This window comes from Odocoileus virginianus, chromosome 2, assembly GCF_023699985.2.
Source record: "Odocoileus virginianus isolate 20LAN1187 ecotype Illinois chromosome 2, Ovbor_1.2, whole genome shotgun sequence".
NCBI lineage: Eukaryota > Metazoa > Chordata > Mammalia > Artiodactyla > Cervidae > Odocoileus > Odocoileus virginianus.
Window position 1 is genome coordinate 10,177,564 of NC_069675.1, and position 24,455 is coordinate 10,202,018.

Below are 24,455 nucleotides of genomic sequence, written 5' to 3' on the forward strand. Positions count from 1 at the left end.
CCACCTTCCCTGCAATGGAAGGCAGATTCTTAACAACTGGACCACCAAGGAAGGCCCATCTGAGGTATATTTATATGCAACTAAGTTTAAGAATCATCATCCTAGGATAGCGATTCTTAAAGGGTGGAATATTACTCAGTCACAAAAAAGAATGAAAGAATGCCTATTTGTCGCAACATGGATGGACCTGGAGATTATCATACTAAGTGAAGTCAGACAGAGAATGACAAATATCATATGATATCACTTATATGTGGAATCTAAAAGAATTATACAAATGAACTTATTTACAAAATAGAAATAGATTCACAGACATAGAAAACAAGCATGTTTACCGAAGGGGAAAGGGGGTGGGGGTAGGGGATAAATTAGAATTTGGGGATTAACAGATACACACTACTGTATGTAAAATAGAACAACAACAAGGACCTAATATATAACACAGGGAACTACAGTCAATATCTTATAATAACCTACAGTGGAAAGTAACCTAAGAAAGAATATATATAACTGAATCACTTTGCTGTACACTGAAACTGACACAACATCGTAAATCAACTAGACTTCAGTAAAAAAAAAATTTTTAAAGAAATGCAGAATTTGGACCCCTTCCCAGGCCTGCTGAATTAGAACCTGCATTCTAACAGGATCCCCAAGGTACTTGCATGCTCATTAGAGTGTGAGATATGCTAGTGTAGAGGTATGTGCTCCACTTTAAAAATCAGAGAAAAGAAAGTATAGGATGACCAAGTTGGAAAAGAGCCTTCAGAGATCCACTCCACCTCTTCAACGGGTGTTCTCAGAGCCATTCTACGGGAAGAGGCCATATCCCCTCACACAAAAAGAAAGGGACCCCCGTGCGCAGAGCTGTTTACCAGCACTGGGACCTAAGACAAGTCCAACTATCCCTGAGCCACGCAGTTCTATATGGCTGTAGGGTAGAGGCTCTTCAACACGCAGGGCACAGATAACCTAGGAGCTTCTGTGGCCAGGCCACCCTGCCGGTGGTGTGTATTCAGGCAGCAGTATCTTTAAAAATCTCTTTAGGCAGTTCTAATAAACAAACTAAGTTGAAAACCAAGCTACAGAACGTGGGTTCTCTCCACATTTCTATGTTCTACTCAAGGTGAAAGGGAGCTTAATTTCTAGCTGTAGTCATTAAAAACACAAAATCAAGTTCAGGTCTTGGGCTTACTATTTCAATATTTGGATTCCCAAAATAGTTGCAAGGACAACTGAAGACTTATCCATACTGAAGCTGTTGAGTATCCTGGACTTTTTAAAAATCAAGTTCTCAAGGGATGCTGGTAGCAGGAATCTAGTTCTGGCATTGCCTTGAACCTGGAAACAGATAACTTTGCTTTTCTGCAGACTGTGCTCAGGTTAGCTGAGATCTTGTCTGTGTATAGAGCTTCTTTTTTTTTAATGAAGGTAATTTTTGAGGTAAAAATGGGCAATTTGAGTGATTAAATAGGAGAAAGACTCTCAGGGAGAAGAGTAAGCATCTCCTGACCAAAACATTTAGATCTTCCTTTGATTTCTTCCTTGCAAACCCTTATGTTAATACAACTTTTAGAAAAACTTTGGAGGGATATCAAAGAGACTTGGACCTAAGTGTAATTTAAATAATGTTCTCCCAAACATATTTCCCAATTAAAGATGTCTGCTATACCTTTGTGAGTCTCCAAGGCAAGTCCCCGAGTCTCTGCTCCAGCCCCCTATTTTCAGTCTTCACCTCCCAGGACTCCTCTAATCAAACCTTCCTATCCTTCAGAGTTTGAAATAGTTAGCAGCTGCAAGCTATTATATATACAGTGGATAAACAACAAGGTCCTGTTAATAGCACAGGGAACTTTATTCAATGTCCTATAATAAGCTATAATGGAAAAGAACATGAAAAGTTTATATATATATATATATATATATATATATATATATATATATATATACATACATATACTTATATATATATATAGCTTCCCCGGTGGCTCAGACAGTAAAGAATCCACCTGCAATGTAGAGACCTGGGTTTGATCCATGGGTTGGAAAGATCCCCTAGAGAAGGAAATGGCAATCCACTCCAGTATTCTTGCCTGGAGAATCAGCATGGACAGAGGATCCTGGTGGGCTACAGTCCATAGGGTCGCAAAGAGTTGGACATAACTGAGTGACTAAACAGAGCAAAGCACACAGCATATTAGTTCAGTTCAGTCACTCAGTCGTGTCCAACTCTTTGCAACCCCATGGACTGCAGCATGCCAGACCTCCCTGTCCATCATCAACTCCCGGAGATTGTTCAAACTCATGTCCATTGAGTCAGTGATGCCATCGAACCACCTCATCCTCTGTCATCCTCTTCTCCTCCTGCCTTCAATCTTTCCCAGAATCAGGGTCTTTTCCAATGAGTCAATTCTTCGCCTCAGGTGGCCAAAGTATTGGAGTTTCAGCTTTAGCATCAGTCCTTCCAATGAATATTCAGAACTGATTTCCTTTAGGATGGACTGGTTGGATCTCCTTGCAGTCCAAGGGACTCTCAAGAGTTTTCTCCAACATCACAGCTCAAAAGCATTAATTCTTCAGCATTCAGCTTTCTTTATAGTCCAACTCTCACATCCATACATGACTACTGGAAAAACTATAGCTTTGTCTGTATGAACTTTTGTTAGCAAAGTAATACCTCTGCTTATTAATATGCTGTCTAGGTTTGTCATAGCTTTTCTTCCAAGAAGCAAGCATCTTTTAATTTCATGGCTGCAGTCACCATCTGCAGTGATTTTGGAGCCCACGAAAATAAAGTCTGTAACTGTTTCTACTGTTTCCCCATCTATTTGCCACGAAGTGATGGAACTGGATGCCATGATCTTAATTTTTTGAATGTTGATTTTAAGCCAGCTTAAATAGTCAATAAGCACATGTATATTAGGGAAAAAATCCTCTTCATCCTGTGTCCCTCTAAGCCCCCAAGGTCCTTCCAGGCTCCCAGTTAATTATTCTCAAATGAATGTATTGAATCAGGATGTTAAACATTAATACAGCAAAGTACTCACATGATTGTGTGAAGAGGAAATTTGACAAAGAAAAAGATATTTAACCTCACATGTAGTCAAAAGAATGCAAATATGATACAATTTTTCAATTACTAAATGAACAAAGGTGTAAAGGAATGACAGTATTAGAGTTTGAGAGACTTCAGAGAAATATGAGGTCTCCTGTACACTAATAGAAATAAGAACAGGCACGGCTTTCTGGAGAACAGTTTGACAATGTATGTTATACATGTAAAAATGTGCAGACGGGAGCCAAGGATATTCAAACCAAGCTTATTTACAGTAAGAGTAATTAGAAATAATATAAATGTCTACCAAATTAGGATTATTCACATAAATTTTGGTCTGCTCATACAATGGCATGCTAAAGAGCCTTTAAAATGATATGAATATTTATATCTATAGACATAAAATGTCTAATAGGTGATACGGTTCTTTAGTGCTGAACATGGGCTTCCCTGGTGGCTCAGATGGTAAAGAATCTGCCTGCAATGTGGGAGACTGGGGTTCGGTCCCTGGGTGGGAGAAAAGCATGGCAACCCACTCCAGTATTCTTGCCTGGAGAATTCCATGGATAGAGGAGCCTGTGAGGTTACAGTCCATGGGGTTGCAAAGAGTCGGACACGACTGAGTGACTTTCATTTCATCTCATAGATGTGAAAGGATATCCATTAGATACCACATCCTTATACCATCATTAATATAAAATGTGTGTGTGCATGTGCATGTTCGTATACACAGAGATCTAATATGCAGGCCATCATAATATCAACCACAATGTCTTCTGGTTGGGAGAGCCTTGAATGCCTTTACTTTCTTATTTGCTTATTGTCTCTAAGTTTACAAAAGCAATGCTCTTTCCTTTTATATTTACATAGCTAACACTAACAGAATGTGCATTATGTGCCAGGCACTTCTCTAATTGCTATAAACTATTATTATTCCTGAAGAAAACAAAGGTGGTAAGAGATTGAGTAACATGTTCAAAGTCCATAGCTAGTAAATGTGAAGCTGGGATTCAAAACCTGGTTGTCTTGTTCCACAGGCTGCACTCTTACTATACAGAAAGTGAAAGTGTTAGTTACTCAGTTGTGTCTGACTCTTTGCAACCTCATAGACTGTAGCCCTCCGGGCTCCTCTGTCCCTGGAACTCTCCAGGCAAGAATACTAGAGTGAGTAGCCACTCCCTTTTTCAAGGGATCTTCTCCACCCAAGGATCAAACCCAGGTCTCCTGCCTTTCAGGTGGTTGCTTGACCATCTGAGCCACCAGGGAAAAAAAGTCCATAGCTGGTGAATGTGAAGCTGGGATTCAAACTGTTCGTCTTGCTCCATAGGCTGCACTCTTACGATACTAATTAACACAATAGAGTGAAAATGTCTTAAATCCTGCCCCCAACAACCTTGTACCTCCCTTCAGAAGTAACCATTTAACCATCTGATAGGCATCCATTCAAAACTGCTGCCAGATTTGTTCAGACACATGTGTAAAGACTCCTATGCACACATGCGTGTGTTTTTCTTCTTGTTATAAAATGGGATGATATTGTCCATCCTGTCAGTATGTATAGTTTATCCTCAAACTTTTTATCTCTGAGGGGTATTCCATGGCATGGACATATGGAATTGATATAACAAAGTTCTTACTGAACACTGGGGGTTTCCAATTCTTTACCCTAATGGACAAAGCTAAAGTGAGCATCTCCTAGTATCCACATTACTGTGTGCAGATGTGCAATGATATTCCTGTGATAACTTCCTAGAATTGGAATTACTGGGTTGAAAGACAAAAGAGTTTCCCCAATTCCTCACCTCAAGAAGGCTGTGTGGCTACACTATATATATATATATATATACACACAAACACACTATATAAATATACATGTACACTCTCTATATATATACACACATACTATGTACATACATATAGTATATGAGTGCCCATCTCCCCATGTTTCCACCAACACAGGAAGTTGTCAATCTTTTAAATTTCTGCCAGTACAAGAAGCAAAGGATGTTGTTTCATTTGCAACAACATTCATTTTAAATTTCTTCATTTTTGGTTCTGCTGGGCCTTTGTTGCCATGCAGACTTTCCTCTGGTTGCGGTGAGCGGGGGCTACCCTCTAGTTGTGATGCATGGGCTTGTCATCGCAGTGGCTTCCCTTGCTGCTGAGCACGGGCTTAAGGGCTTGCATGCCTCAGCAGTTGCAGCAGGCGAGCTCGGTAGCTGTAGCTCCTGGGCTCTGGAGCACACGCTCAGTGGCTGTGGCTCGCCAGCTTAGCTGCTCCTCGGTGGGTGGAATCTTCTGGGATCAGGGATCAAACATGTGTCTCCTGCATTGGCAGGTGGATTCCTTACCACTGGGCCACCTGGGAAGCCCACACAACATTCTTTAAATGTTCTTGATTAGTACAAAAGTTGAACATCTTTTCAGAAGTTTATTGGCCATCTTCATTTCTTTTCAGAACTGTTCACTTTTCAGTTGGGTAATTTGAGTTTTTCCTATTGGTGTGAAGAAGCTTCGTGGATTTCCCTGCCAGTTCAGTGGTTAAGACTTGTACTTCCAAGGCAGGGGGTGTGGGTTCGATCCCTCAGGGAACTAGATCCCACATGCCATGTGGTGCAGCCAGAAAAAAAAAACCCTTTGATGTCCTGTTTGCTGCAAATATTTTCTGAGTATATTGCATTTCTTTGAACTTCAATTATGTCTTACTGTGTTATGCACAGGTTTTAGTATATTTTTGTATAACAAAGTGACCATTTCTTTTCCTTTATGGTTTTACATACTATTTAGGAAGTCTTTCTCCCCAACCAAGGATATAAGAATATAATATTATAATAATAATTATAATATATTATATAGTAATATATAATATGTATTATATTATATAATATTATAATAAGAATATAATATTCCCCTATATTCTCTTCTAGCTTATTTATATTTGTGTTTATAGATGTTCACATTGTTATTTATTTAATTGTGGCAAAATAGATATAACATAAACTTTACCATTTGAGCCATCTTGAAGTATACAGTTCAGTGACATTAAGTACATTCACATTGTTACAGAACCATCACTACCATCCATCTCCTGAACGCCTTCATCCGGCAAAACTGAAACTTTATTGCTTTTAAACAGCAATTCCTCCACCCCCTTCTCCTCAACCCGTAGCAACCACCTGTCTCTATGAATTTGACTACTCTATGCCCCTCATATAAGTGGAATCTTACAGTATTTGTCCTTTTGTGACTGGCTTATTTCGCTTAGCATAATGTCTTCAAGTTTCATCCATGCTGCAGCGTGTGTCAAGATTTCCTTTTTTTTTGGCTCAATAATATTCCATTATAGATTAATTTTTGTTTAGCCTTTAATCCATATAGAATTTAGTAGTGTTTGATAAGAAGTAGGGACTTCATTTTTTTATACTTAGGTTGGTCATCTTTTAATTTTTATCATTGAATTTATTTATTTCTTGGCTGTGCTGGGTCTTCATTGCAGCACGTGGCCTCTTCATTGTACACAGGCTTCTCTAAATGCAATGTGTGGTTGTGGTGCATGAGTTTAGCTGCCCATTGGCACATGGGATCTGAATTCCCTGACCAGGGATTGAACCCTTGTCCCCTGCATTGGGAGGAGTACTACTAACCACTGGACCACCAGGAAAGTCCCTAGTGGACTTTTAAACAACTCCATCAAAACCCAGACCCCCGTGGGGGCTCAGGTCTGTTTCTGGGGTGTTGTTTTCTAGATCCCTTTGTCTATAACCGGACTGGAATTATAATGCTTTCATTACTCAAGGTTTTCAGTAAGTTTTTATATCTGCTAAAGGCATGTCCCATCCCCATTCTTCTTTTTTAGATTTTCCCCAACTATTCTCTGATATTTACTTTTTCAGAGGAACTTTAGAGTTAGTCACAGCCCAAAAATATTCCCATAGGATTTTGACCGGAATAGTTTGAAGCTGCTCAGTAATTTGAGGTCGACATTTAATAAAACTGAGCTAGCAGGTCTCCAGCCAGGAGTCTTGGCCTCCTTGTGGCTCTACAGACTGTCCAGCGCTGCCCTCTGCAGAGGAGTTACAGGCCGTGCTGCCTCTGCCAGCGGCCCGAGGCCTTCCCACGTGGCCCTCCCCGTCAGCCCATGGCCCTGAGGCTTCTAGAAAGGACAAATTCTTACACATCTTTGGTTTAATTTCTTTCCTCCCATAAATTACATTTGGATTTTAACCTGAACTTTCAGAACAAAAATCCAAGTGTGATTCATGGAAACCTCAGGCCCTACAGTAGAACTCTGGGGAAATGATCCCCTCTCCCAGCAAACCATACCCTTATAAGGCAGGCACTGAACACACATGTGACCAGTAGACAGGTAGCTAGGATCCAGAGGATGGTTTGTTTCTTTAAAGAGCTCTATTATTGTAGGATACCATAAAGTTCCCTTGTTTTAACTGTATTAATTAAACGATTTTTAGTAAATGTGCAGAGTTGTGCCACCATCACCAAATCCAATTTTGCAACATATCCAATAAAGCAATTATCCTCCAATTAGAAAATAAATAAAAGGAAAAAAAAAGAAAAGAATAGTCTTCACACCCATTTATGGTCATTCTCGGCTGCCCCTTTGCCCTGAGCATGCCCCGAGCATGGGCACATCAGGAGGGGTGAGGGACAAGTCCCCAGGAGACCCTCTGCCAGTGAGTAGCGGGCCAATGCCCCCACAATGCGCAGAGCGTGACCTGCAAGCCAGCATCCCTCTCCTGAACAGGCCCAGCTGGGGGCTCCTCCTGACGGCAAAGGCCATGTTAAGCCCCATCCTTACCTCTCCAGGTGGATAAAGTTTGAAGAAAAGGTAGAGGAAGGAGGCGAACGCTGGAGCAAGCCCCACGTGTCCACACTGTCCTTGCACAGCCTCTTTGAGCTCCGCACCTGCCTGCAGACGGGAACCGTGCTGCTGGACTTGGACGGCGGCTCCTTACCACAGATCATAGGTGAGGCAAGGGCTGCTGTGGCCCCGCAAACCAGGGCAACGTGCCCTTCCCCTGCCCCGTCTCCTGCCCACCCTTGGTCTAAGTGGCATGCCCACCTCTGATGCCTGCCTAGTTCTGTGGAGACCAGGCTTTGGGTCTTATGCTCCCAAAGCAGCGTCACAGTTGCTCCCAGTTTCAGATGCCTATAGAGAGGGCAAGATCAGCCTCTGAAATGCCGTTCAGCAATGGAATGAAAGGGAGAGGGCTTCTGAGCATGGTTGGAAACACGCATTGCCATGGCAACCTGTTTCTTATCAGGGTAAATGGATCATTACTCAGCTTCAGGAAATTAGCTCTCGTTTGATGGAGTGGCAAAGGAAGGGAGTAGCTTGCCTTACTGTCCCTAAAACTCCTTGTGAATTTTATTTTAGCACATTCAGTTTTACCAGAAGTATGCTGCCCCTAATACTTATCTAAAAAGAATTCACACTAGGACTAAAACCACTTAGCATAGTACCTTGTGCTTCTTAGGGTGTTTCATGGTTACAATTTCATTTATTTTCCACAATATTGTTGATAGAAAGAGCAGTGAATCCTATACCCATACATGCATGCACACATGCTCCCACAATGCACTCACATGTACCACGTCTGCACACATGCGCCCACATGCACACACATGCACGAACTCCCACAGACATGCACACACACTTTTACATGTAAGGAGGCTGACGGTTCATGACTGGTCCAAATTTTCAGTTTGTGGCAAGGGTTGGGACTATTTCTACATTCCATGCCTCCTTTAGTTCACTTTTAATCCCACAAATCACAGGTGAAACTGAAGAGCCCCACACCCCTGGTCATTCTGCCCCCCGGTGGACAAGGCATGTTTGTTTCCCACTTAGATGATGTCATTGAGAAGCAAATTGAGGATGGCCTCCTTCGGCCAGAGCTCCGCGAGAGGGTCAGCTACGTCCTCCTGAGGAGACACCGCCACCAAACCACAAAGCCCATCCACCGCTCCTTGGCTGACATTGGAAAGGCGGTCTCCTCCACCAGCAGTGAGTTGGGCCATACACTTGTTCTTTGCACACACCTCAAATCTACAACCCTCCACTCTTGATATCCCAGAGTCGAGATGCCCAGACTCTAGCCTTGCTGGACCTGTCAGATAATTGCAGGAATCAGTACCAAACAGATAATGCTGCTACCTGAAGAGACTTGAGGAATCTCTTTAGAGGAATTATTTTAAAATGGAAAACATTTAGCCTGCAGCAGGTACATATGCGGGATTTACCTTGTTCCAGGCGGAGTGCGCCCCAGGTTTATAGAGTCATCCTCACAGGAAGCCTGTGACCAGCTATTGTTCTCATCAACCCCAGAGTGGGAGGCTGAGGCTTGGAGAGGTTAAGTTACTTGCCTCGGGTCAAATGACCAGTATGTTGTGGAACCAGGAGTGAACCTAGGTCATCTACAACACCCGATGCCTATTTAATCAGTTGTGTAGCTATCCCTCTTTCGACAGTGCAGGTATTTTCTCTAATCACATTCACACTATTCACTTGCTTCAAAAGATTCTGAAAAACAAGAACAAAATCCAAAACAACCAAACCATCCTTTCTTCCTCGAAGGGGAAGAGATCTGTCTTGTAGCCCAGCTTTATTCAGGTGAAGTGATTGTAAACGAGGACTATGCTCATAGAAGAAGCTGCGTCACTGCCGCGAGTCTGTTGGAGTTAAATCCCTTCTGTGCCTCCCAGGTCGCAGCCCAGCCCGGAGCCCCGTGGCCGGCCCGAGCCTGCACCACTCCACTGAGGACCTGAGGGTGCGGCAAAGCGCGAATTACGGCCGTCTATGTGAGTTTCTCTTTCTCCACCACGGTGCAGCCTCTTTTTCTGGCTGGGGTCACTCGGAAGTCAGTTTTCATACTTTCATTGCAGAGGAGATAAAGCCCAGGGTCTGTCTAGGATTCTCGGGCATCAGAAGAGATCTAATATTCACCCTAAACCCTGGGCTGCCCTCATGGTCTAACTTACCAAAATTTTCTAAATAATTACTCCAAAAAATGCAACTGGTGGAGTTGCAGCCCGCACAGGGGCCTGTGAGGGGCACGGCCACAGACCGCGCTCCGTCAGGCAGTTTGTCAGGGATGAACAGACGGGTGAACTGGGAGGGAAAAAAAAAAGGAAATTTGGGAAGTGAAAATAAAAAGCAGTGCGAAGGAGTATTTTCCTTTGAATACTTGCACTAAAATGACAAGCTATGAACAAGCACAGCCCAGGGCTGCGCCTCTGACCAGGCCAGAGGAATGCTTCGGGACAGCAATGACCATGTGACCGCAACTACAGCGGGGGTGTGCCGCGGTCTTTGCTGTCTGTTCTCAGTGACCCCAGGATGTGCTTAGTCTCCCTGGCCTTGGTCATTCCGCAGAGCAGTGTTGGCGGTCAGAGGCGGTGAATGGCCTTGGAGTGAGCCTTCTGCTCATTTAGTCACTGCGTATGAAGTCGCCCTATGCCAACGTTACCATGGTGGGAACCTGGATAAAAGGCATGAACGAGTGGTTACAACTTTGTGTGCACACACCCCCTCCTGCAAGACAGCACCTGGGAAGGCTCAGAAAGGAGGAGACACTTGCCTGAGTCTTGGAGAATAAATAGAAATCTTCCAGTAGCTTGGTCTTTAGAACAAAGGAAACAAACAGTGGGTGATGGGAAGGCGCTGGGAAGGGCACTGCATATTCAGGGAAATACCGCGCTTCAGTTCACCAGGGATGTAGGATAAAAAGGAAAGGGTCCAAATCGAAAGGGGCCTGTGTGTCTTGCAAAAGGCCCAGCCTTTATTCTGAGGGTAATGAATTCTCCTGAGAAGTCTGATGAGGGCACATACCATGATCAGAAATAAGCTAGAAGGGACTGAATGACTGGGAGCAAGAGATGGGGGCCGTGTTCAGGCAATGAGAGTGAGAAAGGAAAGAGAAGGATGCTGGTGGAATTCAGCGAATGGTGGGAAGTGGGAAAAGAGGACGAGAAGGGAGTTGAAGCTGGCTCCAAGGTCTGCTGATTGCTTGTGGACACATGGGATTGGGCATTGGGTGATGTAGGGTCTATAGAGGGAGGGATTTGATGGAAGACAACAAGTTTTGTTTCCTAGTGTGTGGAGTCTGAGGTGCCAGGCGGGGCTGCTCAGAGAAATCTGGAGCTTAGGGGAGAGATCTGGGCTGGAGACACAACCTGGGCACCCCCGGCACAGATGTGGATGGGGAAGAAACGGAAGTGGACGGGATTGACCAAGGAAGCGTGGGTGAGGGCTCTGGAGGGTTTGAGTGCAAAGCAAATACAGAAAAAGCCCAGTCCGAGAGGATCCTGGATGGAAATAAAGGAAAGCAGAGTCTGGCGGTACAGGAGCTCCACAGACCACAGGAAGCCTGAGGGGGCTCACTGGATTTGGCTGCTGGCGGGGAATGAGAACTGACCTTCTGCCTTAATGCAGCAAGGAACTGTCGGCCATGGGGAGCCCCACCTGCCTCCCCTCTGCCAGCCCAAATCCCCAGCCCTCTTTAAAGACTCGCGTGGGTCAAGGCAGACAGACGTGAAACTGCTCTTCTCTCTCCAACAGAGTCGAAGCTTACTGACACTGGCTCCTCACCCAGTAGGGCATCTGTGTTCCTCTCCACCTGCAGGGCCTGTGCAGGGCAGACGTCTTAGTCTCTAAGAAGGCAGGCTGGGACCAGGGAGAAGCATATTGAAGGAGTGAGAAGGAAGCAGTAGAACCTGGGGTCCAGCAACTCCTTTAAGAAAACTGCCATTGAAAGAAAGAGAAGAGAGAGGATGCTAGCTGAAAGGCCCTGCAGCATAATGGGGGGGTTTGCTTTGGTTGTGAAGATGGGAAAAGCCTGTGCAGAGACCAAGAAAAGGGAACTGAGAGATCCCGTTTTGCCCTGATGGACCTCCTTCTCCTTTTCTCCTAGGTCACGCCCAGAGCAGAAGCATGAATGATATTTCTCTCACCCTAAACACCGACCAGGTAGAAAACCCCTGCCTTTGGCTGCAGTGGAGGGCCAGGGCAGGAAGAAGTCTTTGGTTTTAGGGGTGGAGAACCCTATGGGCAAAACTCTAGTCCCATGAAAAAGTGGGGTCCCCAGAAAGGACACAGGTGGGGCTCTGGGCAGCCATGGTGACCAACCCTCCATCACTTGGGCTGTGTGCTAGGCCCTGGGGACAGAGAAATGTGATCAGATGAGGTGTCAGCTGTCTTTGAACTGGGGATTTATTGAAGAGACTGCCACACAGAATTTGCCTCATGCATGACCCATCCACAAGCACTTTGAATGATGAAGCGGGGACTTGGGTGGGTAGAGACGCAGTGGGGCCTCCCTGTGGAGACGTTAATGGTAGTGAATGAGCTGGACTGAGCAAGAGTGTATTATCTTCTCCTTGGCTGGTGCTGGATAAAGTCAATTCTTGTTTCTCGCCAGCTCGGCTGAAACCTTGATGAGGTCAGAATCCCGCAAACAGCCCCGGAGCCCCATGACTATGCCCCTGAGGAAAGCCCACAGGAGGCTGCCCTCAACTCCAAACACTCACACCTCAGGGGCAGAAGGTCTCAAGGACCCCTTGCCTGGGCCCTCAGGAATGGAAAGGAAGGTGAGGAAAGACATCCGAAATTTGGAGAGCTTGGGTGCCTTCCAAGGGTTCAAGGCAGCCCCAAGTTTGGGAGCAGGCAAAACAAAAGCATCCCCTCAAGTCAGTGAAGTCAGTGTCTGGATGGCCTTTTGGTGGCCAAATGGTAAAACAACAATAACAACATCAACCAACATTTGAGGTCCACATATTGCTTGTACTACACTATGCAGGGCATTTTCTGTGCATCATGAAGGTACTATGTCATCTTCCCTCCACAGATGAGAGCATAAACGCAGTTAAATAACATGCCCAAGTTCATGCAGCTGACAGGTGGCATGACCATGCTTCAATCCAGACAGTCTGACTCTAGAGCCCTTAATTTGGGACTGACTTAGGAACGAGTATCCTGGAATATTATTTAGAGAAGAACCCCACTTTACTGTAGTCATGGGCAGACAGTTGAGCCGTGACAAGAAAGCACTGACCAGTGAACATTTTTCACAACCTATTTTTTTACTGCCTAAGTGGTAATGAGAACACTATCCACTCCTTTCCCCCAAGCAGAGCTGCCTTTCACTGAGGGACCGGAGCCCAACACCAGGCATAGCGTCCAGTTCTCCTCACCGGCTATAGGATGCTGCTTCTCAGTGTTTGTAGCAGCAATTGGCTTGCCGTGGGGACAGCAGTTAGTACAACAGTGGGTTTCTTTAGGTTCATCCTTTTTTTACCACTCCACATTGGCCCTGAGTTCCAGTGAGTCCCCAGTGGGCAGAGGTGGGCTCAGACAGTGTGGCTATGTGCAGTGACTTGGCAGAGCGGGACTAGAGTCCCCCAGGTTTAGGCAGTGGGGTCAGCAGGACCCTGGTTAGACAGGCCCTCATCCAGACCATCACCCAGCCAGAATGCTCTCATGGTCCTTTGCTGGGGTACTACCACCCCCGCCTCCTTACTGGGACCACAGGCCCTGTTTTCGCTCCTCTCTGCTCCTGGTTACACGTGTGCTACATGGGCTATCCCAGAACACTGTGGTTTCAAAGCCTTGTTCTCCAGGACACTCCTACCACCAACCTCTGCTCCAGTCCCCTAGAGCTTCTCCCTGCCTGGTGCCCGGGGACGTGGAGTTGGCAGGGGGACAGTGGCTGCCCTGGCGTGCTCAGCCCTCCATCCTGAAGAACCCTGCTTATGAATCAGCTGACAGAGCTTGGGACAAAGGGACTTTTTGAGTTCTGGGGATTCTGGCCTTCCCATTAACACCTGCTGTTGCTTCTTCTCACTGCATTGGGGACCTTGGTGTTGTTGCCTGGTGGTTAGTGACAGTTTTATGTTTCTGAGTGGTTTTAAGAGATTATAAGGGTGTAGCCCTTACTCAGGAGCCCTTCTGAGGGCTGGTAGAGCCCCAGCCCAGTCTGTATCACGTCCTCCATGAGTCAAATCAGGAAATGGCTGTGGGCCCAAAGGGGCAAGACCCGTGGGCCCAAAGGGGCAATGCCCATGCCTACAGCAGACCCCTTTCCAGGGACAGAGGAACTTATCTTCACTGAGCTTCTGTGCTCACAGGAGAGACTCCCATCAGATGGGGAGTGGGTGGCAAAATCGTGGCATCCAAGGATCTCTCTGAAGCACTTGCTCACTCCTCCTGGGCCCTTTCTTCCTTTGTCAGCTGCTGTGGACCCCCACCAGCCCTGTGCTACCCAAACGCTCCCTCCCCACCTCTTTCTGTGAAACTGTCTCTGTCCCTTGCCCACCCCTTTCTACCCAGAGGGGAAGTGATCTGAAAAACTAATGCACCCTAAGACGTTCAAGATGAAGAAGAGCATGTATGTGACCACCCCTGGGCATTTTCTTCATCTGAGCGGACTCGGGAGGAGCCAGTGTCCTATCCATAGCATGGAAGTCATAACCACAGAGTGGGCAGGGGGCTTGTCTCCAGCACCCCTCACATCAGACCCCCCTCACTCTGCCTATTCGACCTTTCTGCCCTGAATAGACACCAGCCAGAGGGACTAGCTGGAGGGCACTTCAATAGTCTCAGCTGGAAAGGCTCAGAAGCTACAAGTTTCCTGGGAGGTCCCCTGGGGGTGACTTGGGGGCACAGAAGTCTCCCACAGACTTGGACCCACAGGTACAGGGATTCTCATCAGCCAGGATGCTGGTGGCAAAGAGAAAACAAAGTCTGTCCACTCTGCCCACCAGGATGGTTTTTTTCCTCCCACAGCCACCAGGGTGAAGGCAAAGATGGAGGGCTGGGCGATGGAGTGTATGAGCCAGGACCCCCATCTGATTGAGCTGCAGCTGGGGGACGAAACCTGCTGTCCAGCAGGCCTGGCTCTCTCTCTGACCCCTCAGCTCATACTTCAGTAGAACACGGAATGTCCTGGGGGGTCAAGTCATTGCCTGCTCCTTCCCATCTATGAAAGGCTTAGCTGGTCCCCAGGGTTAACCAACTTTGAGTCTCCTCATCTGCAGACTGCAGGAGAGTGTTGGGCTATTTCCTTCGTCTCTAGAGGAACGCTGGGAGAATTTTGTAAGGTCAGGCCTCCACAGTAGTCTGAATGAGCTGAGTAAGAGCCAAAACCACTGCGTATGGGTACCCATGGGTATCTCATGCCCCCCTCCCTGACCAGCGGAAAAACAAATTCATGAAGAAGATCCCCAAGGACTCAGAAGCCTCCAACGTGCTCGTGGGCGAGGTGGACTTCCTGGACCAGCCGTTCATCGCTTTCGTACGTCTCATCCAGTCAGCCATGCTGGGAGGTGTGACCGAGGTGCCTGTGCCCACCAGGTGAGCGCCGACGACATCCGCCCAACACACCCACCCTCGGGTGGCCAGCTGTCCGTGCAGCCAGCCAGCAGTGCTGCTGGAGACACCCCTAAAATGAAGAAGGAAGATTAGGGAACTGGCTGGGGAGGGAGATCTGACTGGGGAAGAGTTTTATAGAGTTTATTTAAAATAATCATAAACAAGAAGTAGCCAACAGGTGGGGGGGGGTTGTTGGGTGAGTTCTGGGACACCAGGGCATGGTGAGGATGCCTAGGCAGAAGTGAAGAGGAATGTATCTCCAAAGCAAATATGGGATTCATGGGAGCAAATATGGGAGATGTTTATGGCCAGTTAAAAAGTTGAGAATGGATACTATTTCGGACCAGAAAATCCTTCTCTCTAGCTGGTTTTATTTTTCCTTCTCACTTTCTTCCTCCTCCTCCATCTTCTTTGCAGATTTCTGTTCATACTGCTGGGACCTTCTGGGAGAGCAAAGTCCTACAATGAAATTGGCCGTGCCATTGCAACCCTCATGGTGGATGACGTAAGTGCCACAAGAAGCAGGTACTCCTGAATGTCATGGCTCCTGCATCAAACATTGTGCCTTCATTCATTCACTTATTCAACAGTCACATCTGAGCATCTCCTGTATGCCAGGCCCTGTACAGGTGTGAGGATTATGACAAGGGAAGAGCCACTGCCCTCTAGGAACACCAGTCAAGTGGGAGACACGGCCCGACAGTCCTAGAGTGAACCACATGCCAACTGCCCAGGCACTCAGGGGGCCCTTCACACACGGTGGAGCTATACAGTTAAGGGTGAGCACACGCTTAGGAGGCAGGCATTCCAGGCAAAGGGGACCGGGGCCACAGCTCAGAGATGGAGAGCTGGATGCAAGTGGTTTGATATAGGCTCAGTGGAAGAGTTTCAAGAGCAGAAGGTGACACCAAAGAGGGAGCCAGAGCCTGTAGGCAGAGTTGAGAGTTGACCATCTGTGATGGGGAGACTAGGGGAGTTTAGAAATGAGCATGACCCAATCAGATCTGTAAAGTCAGAAAGAACATGCTGGAGACAGTGCGGAATGATGCAGCCTGACCCTCCAAAGATGAAGGGCTGGGACGTAAAACAGAGTTGAAATACCTGAGCCCCTTTGATTGGGCTGTCCACAGGTTTTCTGAGGAGCTTGCTCTGTGGGAAACTGAGAGCAGGAAGGTAACTCAACCCAGGTCAGATGACTGGAATACAGAGACCTGGCTTTCGGGTCCAGGAGGCACCTTTCTTTGAAAGCACATGCAGTGTGCCCCAAGGAGGTGGATGAGATGGGGACGGCAGCAAGGCAGCGGCCCTCTTTCTTCCTCCACCTCTCTCCCTGCCAGCTCTTCAGCGATGTGGCCTACAAGGCTCGGAATCGAGAGGATCTGATAGCGGGGATCGATGAGTTTCTGGACGAGGTCATCGTGCTTCCCCCAGGAGAATGGGACCCAAATATCCGAATTGAGCCACCCAAGAAGGTGCCTTCTGCTGACAAGAGGTGTGTGTGAAGGAGCGATGGCAAGCGGGGAAGTGGTGCAGAGGGAGCTTTCAGTCCGTTCCTTTCAGATTTGGGTTTGAAAAAAAGACATCAGCACCCATGGGTTTATACTTTTTTTTTAATCCAGTTTTATTTCTTTAAAAAAAAATCAGAAGCAAATATGCTGAATGTGAACATCTGTAAAACCTGGGTGACCTGTGATGGGGTATTGCTGGATCCTTTTATGTCTTTTCCTCTGTGTTTTAAGATATTTGATGATTGTAGCTGAAGAGGTTAAGGGCGTGATGAGGCCAGTCCTGGAGGTGCTGAACTCCTCCCAGGATTGGGAGCCCTACTGCCCACTGTCCCCCTTCTCCTTCTAGGAAGTCCGTGTTCTCCATGACTGAATTAGGCCAGATGAACGGCTCCGTGACCGGAGGCGGTGGGGGAGCTGCTGGAGGCGGCGCTGCAGGCAGCGGAGGCGGCGGCGGGGCCGGTGGAGGGAGCAGCGCGGATGATGGAGAGATGCCAACCGTGCATGAAATCGGGGAAGAACTGATCTGGACAGGAAGGTGCCCACTCCAGGCCTGACGGCCACTCCAGCTGTCTTATTAGATTTCTCCGCTCCTTTTAGGAATCTTCTCCTCTGTCTGCAGCACCCACTCCAGGCCTTGGAGTCTGACCACTGCACGCTTTTCCTCCCTCGCCTGCAAATCTCCTCCTGGATCCGACAGGAAAGGGGAAGCGCACAGAAAGTGAAGGAACCCAGACTTTTCTTAGAACACCTTCTGTTACCTGTATTCATCTTCTAGGGCTGCAGAAACAAATATCACAGACTAGGTGGCTTAAACAATAGAAATTTATTCTCTCGAAGTTCTAGAGTCTGGAAGTTCCAAATCAAGGTGTCAGCAGGGCCAGGCTCCCTCTGAGATTCTGGGCGGACTCCTTCCTTGCCTCTCCCTCGCTTCTGGTGGGGGCCAGCAGTCATTGCTGCTTCTTGCCAGGCATCCTGCCTGTGTCCTCGCATGGTGTTCTGCCTGTGTTTCTGTCTTCATATAGCATTTTCCTCTTCTTGTGAAGTTACCAGTCATATAGGATTAGGGTCCCCCTAACGACTTCATCTTAACTTGATTTCATGTGCAAAGACTCTGTTTCCAAATGAGGTCACATTTACAGGTTAGAATTTTGATACATTTTTGGGGGACACAATTCAGTTCATAACAGTACCTTTTGAATTTTTAACCTTATGTTACCTAGTCAAAAAAACTTGTTTTAAAAGAAAACAATAGAAGATTTTCCTGGCTTGTTTGGGTTTCTTTGCCAGCTTTTAGAATAACTTGGGTTGATCTGAATTTAGAAAAGGACAGAATCAGTCCTGCAAAGCTATTACTTTGAGAAGGGGGTTACGTTTTATATGCCTTTGGCTCTCTGCCAGCCGGTGTTTCCCAGCTTTACCCACTCCCTACCCCCATCCTCACCCAGGGGACATTTGGTAATTTCAGAGACATTTTTTGTTTGTCCCAATTGGAGGGGAGATGATACTGTTATCTAGCAGGTAGAGATTACCTAGCAGATAGAGAGAGACCAAGGATGCTGCTCAATGTCCTCTGATGCACAGGACTGCCCTCCCCGCTAACAAAGGATTATCTAGTCTAAAATGTCAGTAGAACCAAGGTTGAAAACCCCTGCTGTATGCTAAACCCTGCTCACTGTGTTTGGAGCTTTGGAGAATAGTGTCCCCAATAAACACTCTCCCTAAACCTTACATTTCCCATGTGTTTGTTCCACAAAGTAAATAAAACAGTTGTAAGGTTCAGAATCTGCCCTTGATGAATCAGCTATAAACCAAGATCTCTCCACCTCCTAATGCTGGATGCACGTTTACCAAGCACAGGAACCCTGCAGATAATCAGGGACACAAGGAAGATAGCCATCTTTGGACCCCAGGATTTTCATTCCCTGTGGAATGTTAGGTCTGCCCCCAAGACATGATCCCATGAGGCCTTCCCTCTCCCACTCGGGCTGTCTGATCACCCTTCCCAGTGGAGATGGTGGGTCTAAGGAGAGAATTCTTCCCTGGTGTGAAATGTTCTGGTGAAAAGATCCTTTCCCCCATCCACCCCTAGTCAAGTTCCCTTCCTTGCCACAGGCCCTGCAGGCTCCTGGGCATAGCCCTGCCCCTACGCTGGTGTTTGTGGTGAGAAAGCAAAATCTCTGGGCCTGTCTTGAGCAGGTTCTTCGGTGGCCTGTGTCTCGATGTCAAGAGGAAGCTGCCCTGGTTCCCAAGTGACTTCTACGATGGCTTCCACATTCAGTCCATCTCTGCCATCCTATTCATCTACCTCGGCTGCATTACCAACGCGATCACCTTTGGTGGGCTTCTGGGAGATGCCACTGACAATTATCAGGTGTGTGTAAGTTGGAGACGTGAGTGCAAATCTCAGAAAAATCCGTTGCCACAAGATGGTGGTAAGAAGCTACAAGCCATAATCCCAGAACCAAGGTAAGGATTCCATCTACCATTCAGGATCAGTCATCACCTTTTGCAACCCTTTACACTTCAAAAAAAAAAAAAAAAGTAATAACAAGCTGATATAACTGAAAAATCTAGAGCAAAATCATATTACTAAAGACCATATTTAAAGATGATGTAAATAGATCAAATGTTTAAGGGGAAATAATCTGCTTTGGTATTTGATATCTTTCCCACCGATGCTTGAATGAATTTAGTCATCACAATTAATTGAGTTGCTAATTGTGACCTTCTTCCCATACTTTTTAAAAAACATAAACTTAAATTCTTAGGTTGAAGTTAAGATATATTTAGAAATGTCTATCATGACAATAAGACAGGTCTCCCTGGGGAAAACAGTTTAACAGTGACACTAGCCTGAGACCCAGACAAGGGCCTTCTCTAATGGGGGCCTTCAGGATAGCACCCCTGGAAAGCTCAGAGCACCAAGGTGATGACCCATTTTCCTAGATAAATTGAAATGAGTGCCTATCTCCAGCCTACACCACTCTCCTGAGCAGCAGGTTCAATATCCAACTGCCTCCTGGGCGTGTCCATATCACTGCCCCTTGGGATTCCCCAACTCACAGGGCCAACATTGCATCTATTGTCTTCCCTCCAGACCTGTTGCTACCCCAGCCAATGAGCAAGACCATGGTTGACCCAGATATTCACACATCATCCTGACTCATAAATCCCAGGGTTCCCCAGTAGTCCTCATGACACGGTCCTACTTGCCTCTCAAGCCTCATCTCCCAGTTATTCCCCTTCTCAGATTTCTGGCCTCGCTCATCTGCATTGTTTTCCATCAATTCCGATCATCTTTCAGGTTTTCAAAGCCAGGCTCCCTTTCAGCTCCAGCCTCTGTACACTGTTCCCTTTTCCCAGACCACACTCTTTCTCATCACTCCACTTACCCTATGCTCCTGGTCTATTCTTGGCTCAATTTTGGGGTCTCAGCTTCAGTGTATCTACCTCTTGGGAGGCTTTCCTGACCACCCTTCACTCCTACTGTGTGCTCCTGTGACACCCTTATCTTATCCCAGCTTATCACATTCCTTGGCAGTGGTTCTTAATAAGAGATGATTTTGACCCCTAGGAGACATTGGGTAACATCTAGAGACAATTTGAGTTATTATAACTGGGAGGTGAGGTGCTACTGTGATGCTAATAAACATCCTACAATGCACAGGGCAGCCCCCACAACAAAGAATGATCTAGCCTGAAATGTAAGTAGTGCTGAAGTTGAGAAACTCTTCTATATGGAAATTGCCTAGTTACTTGTCTGTATCTCCCACTAGAATGCAGATGTATTTTCTTGTTTGCTCATGGGTCCTCAATACCTAGCACAATGACTGATGCCTAGCTGGCCCTTAATGGGTTTTGAATGAATGAGTGATCTGATCTCTAAAAGCACCTACTAGATCTTTGAATGAAAAAATGATTGGGTAGATGAATGGGCTGTCCTCTGGGAGTAAAACGGGCGTGGGGTACAAGCACAACCATTGGCAGCCCTGTTTTTGAGGCCCTGCTGCTGCTGCCAAGTCGCTTCTGTCGTGTCCGACTCTGTGCGACCCCACAGACAGCAGCCCACCAGGCTCCTCTGTCCCTGGGATTCTCCAAGCAAGAACACTGGAGTGGGTTGCCATTTCCTTCTCCATTTGAGGCCCTCCTAGCATGCCAAAGGGAAGTCATATGGGACCTAGAATTAGGGAGAGTGATGCTGGCAACTGTGGGAGGTTGTGGAGTCAGAGATGGGGAGAGAATTTGAGGAGGAGAGGCCCCAGGACAAAGGACAAGCACTGTGGCCTGAGCCCTTGCCAAGATGACTGGGCTCTCGCTTGTTGGAGAGGCCCCTTCTCATGCCTCTACTGAGCCTCACACTCCTTGTGCCCCCAGGGAGTGATGGAGAGTTTCCTGGGCACTGCCATGGCTGGCTCCTTGTTCTGCCTCTTCTCGGGACAGCCTCTCATCATACTCAGCAGCACGGGACCCATCCTCATCTTTGAGAAGCTCCTCTTCGACTTCAGCAAGTAGGTGCCCTTCAGCCCTCCCCCTCCCTCCCCCCCCTCAGTGCTCCCCCCCCAGCCACCCCCCCCCCCCACCCCCATCTGCTCCTCACTTGCAGCAGTTATTGGGGGTTGGGGTAGGGGAGGAGCCCAGAGAGGGAGATGGGGTGGGAAGGTACCAAAACTGTCTTTACCTGTAGGAGGCGCTGCAAGGTGGTCCATCCTGACTCCCCTCCGCTACCTGCCTTAAAGCCATTTTAGTGCATTTAGCAAAGCGCACAGGGAGAAATCCAGGCAAGACAAGAAGAGAGCATTCACACCACTAGCAGAGTGAGAAATTATGACTTGAAAGCCAATGCAGTGCATAAAAAGTTTCAGGCTGGAGGTCGGAAGGCTATACCCTGACTCAGGCAGCCGTGGGCTCAGTTGCTGCACCTACAACCTGAGCCCATTTCTAAGGCCTGCTCCAGATCGGTCATTCTGAAATTCCCTGTTTTCATTCACTCTGGCTGTTTGTTACCAAATGTTTCAGAACGGAAGTGTGGGAGCACCTTTCTGCCACCCCGTGAGATCGTTGCCCCAGAATTCTCAAAGACCAGACAGCCCCACCCAGGACCTGCCCTCGTTCCCAGTGCTCGTGTAGTCCCAGGAGGGTGTCTGTGCCCCAGGAGGAGCAGATGAGCCCCCCAGGGTGGGTCCGGGGAGCTGAGCACACCGAGAGCCCTCAGCTGGAGGTCTTCGTTTCCCTCTGCCTTCCAGAGGCAATGGCCTGGACTACATGGAGTTCCGCCTCTGGATTGGCCTGCACTCCGCCGTCCAGTGCCTTATCCTGGTGGCCACAGATGCCAGCTTCGTCATCAAGTATATCACCCGCTTCACTGAGGAGGGTTTCTCCACCCTCATCAGCTTCATCTTCATCTACGACGCCATCAAGAAGATGATTGGTACCTTCAAGTACTACCCCATCAATGTGAACTTTAAGCCTGACTCTATCACCACCTACAAATGCGAATGCGTCGCCCCTGACACAGGTGACCGGTAACCCCAGAGGTGCCCTGGGCCCTCACCCACCACCCACTCCCCCCACAATATCCAGGCCCCTTCTGCCCCCTGTTTCTCTACTCAAATGCAGGAGAGTGAGGCAGCTTGGGAGGGGCAGTTCAGCCAAGGGCTTTCTGTCCCAAGGGAGCAAGTACAGGGTCTTAAACCAGTTTTTGGAAGGAATCCAAGGGGGACAAGCGCTCTAACGGGGGTCAAAATCCCAGAACCCAGGGTTATAATCAGGAGGGAGCAGTGATAGTGATACCCCGGGAGAGGAAGGAGGCATGCTTGGCCTCAGCGTGGGGTGATGTGCAGGCTACATCTGTCAGGAGTACTGCTCAGGGGTTCCTGCGTCAGGCCAGAGGCAGACTTGGTGGGACCTCAAGTCCCTGCCAGTTACATGAGTGCATGACACCGTGAGCTCTCCCTGACGCATCACTGCCAGTGTTTACAGCCGGAGAATGAACATCCCTGCAGATGGTGACATGTCCAGGGTAGAGGGCCAGTCAGGGTGAGAGAGCCTGGTAACCAGGTCACTGAAGAATGATTGGAGAACCTGGGGTTAACCAGATCTTAGAGCGGTATGAGAGAAGGACTGTCATGTCACAGAGGGGCCAGATTCACCCTGTGTAACTATAAGATGCAGAAGGAAGGCTGAGGTTTAACAAAAGCTCCAGGAAGCCAAATGCTGGCTGAATTCAAGGTATAAGTTACAGTGGTGGGAGCCACCACCCTGAGAGGTACGGGTCCCCTCGGGTGGTAGCAGACTACTTGGACACTACCTGGATAGCTATCTGCCAAAGGTCTCTTAGAAAGGATCCCTGCTCTGGGTGGGAGGCTAAATCAACCAACTTGTCAATCTGATAATACTCAGTGCCATTCCTGTGAAGTTCCTTTCTGACCAAAAATGTATCATCTGTAGTGTCAGGACTTTCCATTCGTGAACCACTGGCCTCCTTCATAGTCGTAATCATGCCCCTAGGAGTCCTCAGTGGGATGCACCCAGAATGCCCAGGATGCTGTAACAGCAGAGGCTAGAGGGACATCCACGTGTCTCCTAGCACCACCAGGCTGGACTCACAGAGCAAACTGAGGTCCAGAGACACCCAAGGTCACACCAGTTTCTTAGCTGTAGAAGAGAGGGTATCAGTGCTGGCAGTGCTGGTCTCATGGGATGCTTGTGAGATTTTCATATCTATACTCAGACTGGGTTGAAATTGCACATAAGTAGACACTGTGTTGTTCAGCACCTTAATACATATGGTTGATTAAAAATAATTGATCATAAGTCAGCCAAAATATTTGTTGCACAATTACCATGCACTCTACTTTAGATTAGGCCTTATAAAGTTTTCTGACCTCAGAGAGTGTGGTTTTGGTTGTATGCTCTCACCCTCTGTCACTGCACTGAATTTTTTTCTCTATCACTAATTTTGAGGTATTTCATTAAAATCCAGCAGTAGGTGAAGCTGTCCTTCACCCTGAGCCAGGGCATGTTGCTTGCTCAGGAGACTAAGGAGATCCCACCTGCTGGCTCCTGTCATCATACCCTAGAGTAAATCCTGCCTCTGTGGGCCAAGCCCCACTGGGTCACTTTCATTTTCTGCTCACACACTTTGAACTACAGATCCGTTGCATTAAATACACATGTTCCCACAAACATGGCTTTTAGAACTACACACGCTTGATTTCTTTCAGAAATGGTCCAAATTCTGAGGTCATATGGACATTCTGGGAATCATCTATCCACAGGAGAAACCAAATATAGGGGTTCCCTAGGAACAGGGGATGTAAGCATGAAAGGACATATAAAGTAGGATTTGAGAACCATTATCGAATCCACCTAACTCCAAATAGCATCTGGTCTGACCTGGGCCAGGCCCCTAAGGTCACTGCATTCTTTCGGGTCATGCTATTGCCTTGGTTCTCAAAGTTGGTCCCTAGACACATCATGAGCACTATCTGGGAACTTAGAAATGCGG

At 47.3% G+C, this 24,455-nt stretch overlaps 1 protein-coding gene across 4 annotated transcripts in view; it reads left to right on the top strand.

Moving 5' to 3' along the window:
* The window catches only part of SLC4A5 (solute carrier family 4 member 5), a 136,497-nt gene that overhangs the window by 85,025 nt on the left and 27,017 nt on the right, over positions 1–24,455 (top strand). For all 4 annotated transcript variants that reach the window (XM_070476010.1, XM_070476001.1, XM_070476007.1 and 1 more), the window contains exons 5-15: positions 7,880–8,040; positions 8,925–9,080; positions 9,779–9,874; positions 11,986–12,041; positions 15,265–15,422; positions 15,858–15,945; positions 16,778–16,932; positions 17,295–17,483; positions 19,145–19,319; positions 21,323–21,456; positions 22,192–22,463. In XM_070476010.1, coding sequence (XP_070332111.1) covers positions 7,880–8,040; positions 8,925–9,080; positions 9,779–9,874; positions 11,986–12,041; positions 15,265–15,422; positions 15,858–15,945; positions 16,778–16,932; positions 17,295–17,483; positions 19,145–19,319; positions 21,323–21,456; positions 22,192–22,463 — 1,640 coding nt within the window. The remainder of the gene's footprint in view (positions 1–7,879; positions 8,041–8,924; positions 9,081–9,778; positions 9,875–11,985; positions 12,042–15,264; positions 15,423–15,857; positions 15,946–16,777; positions 16,933–17,294; positions 17,484–19,144; positions 19,320–21,322; positions 21,457–22,191; positions 22,464–24,455) is intronic.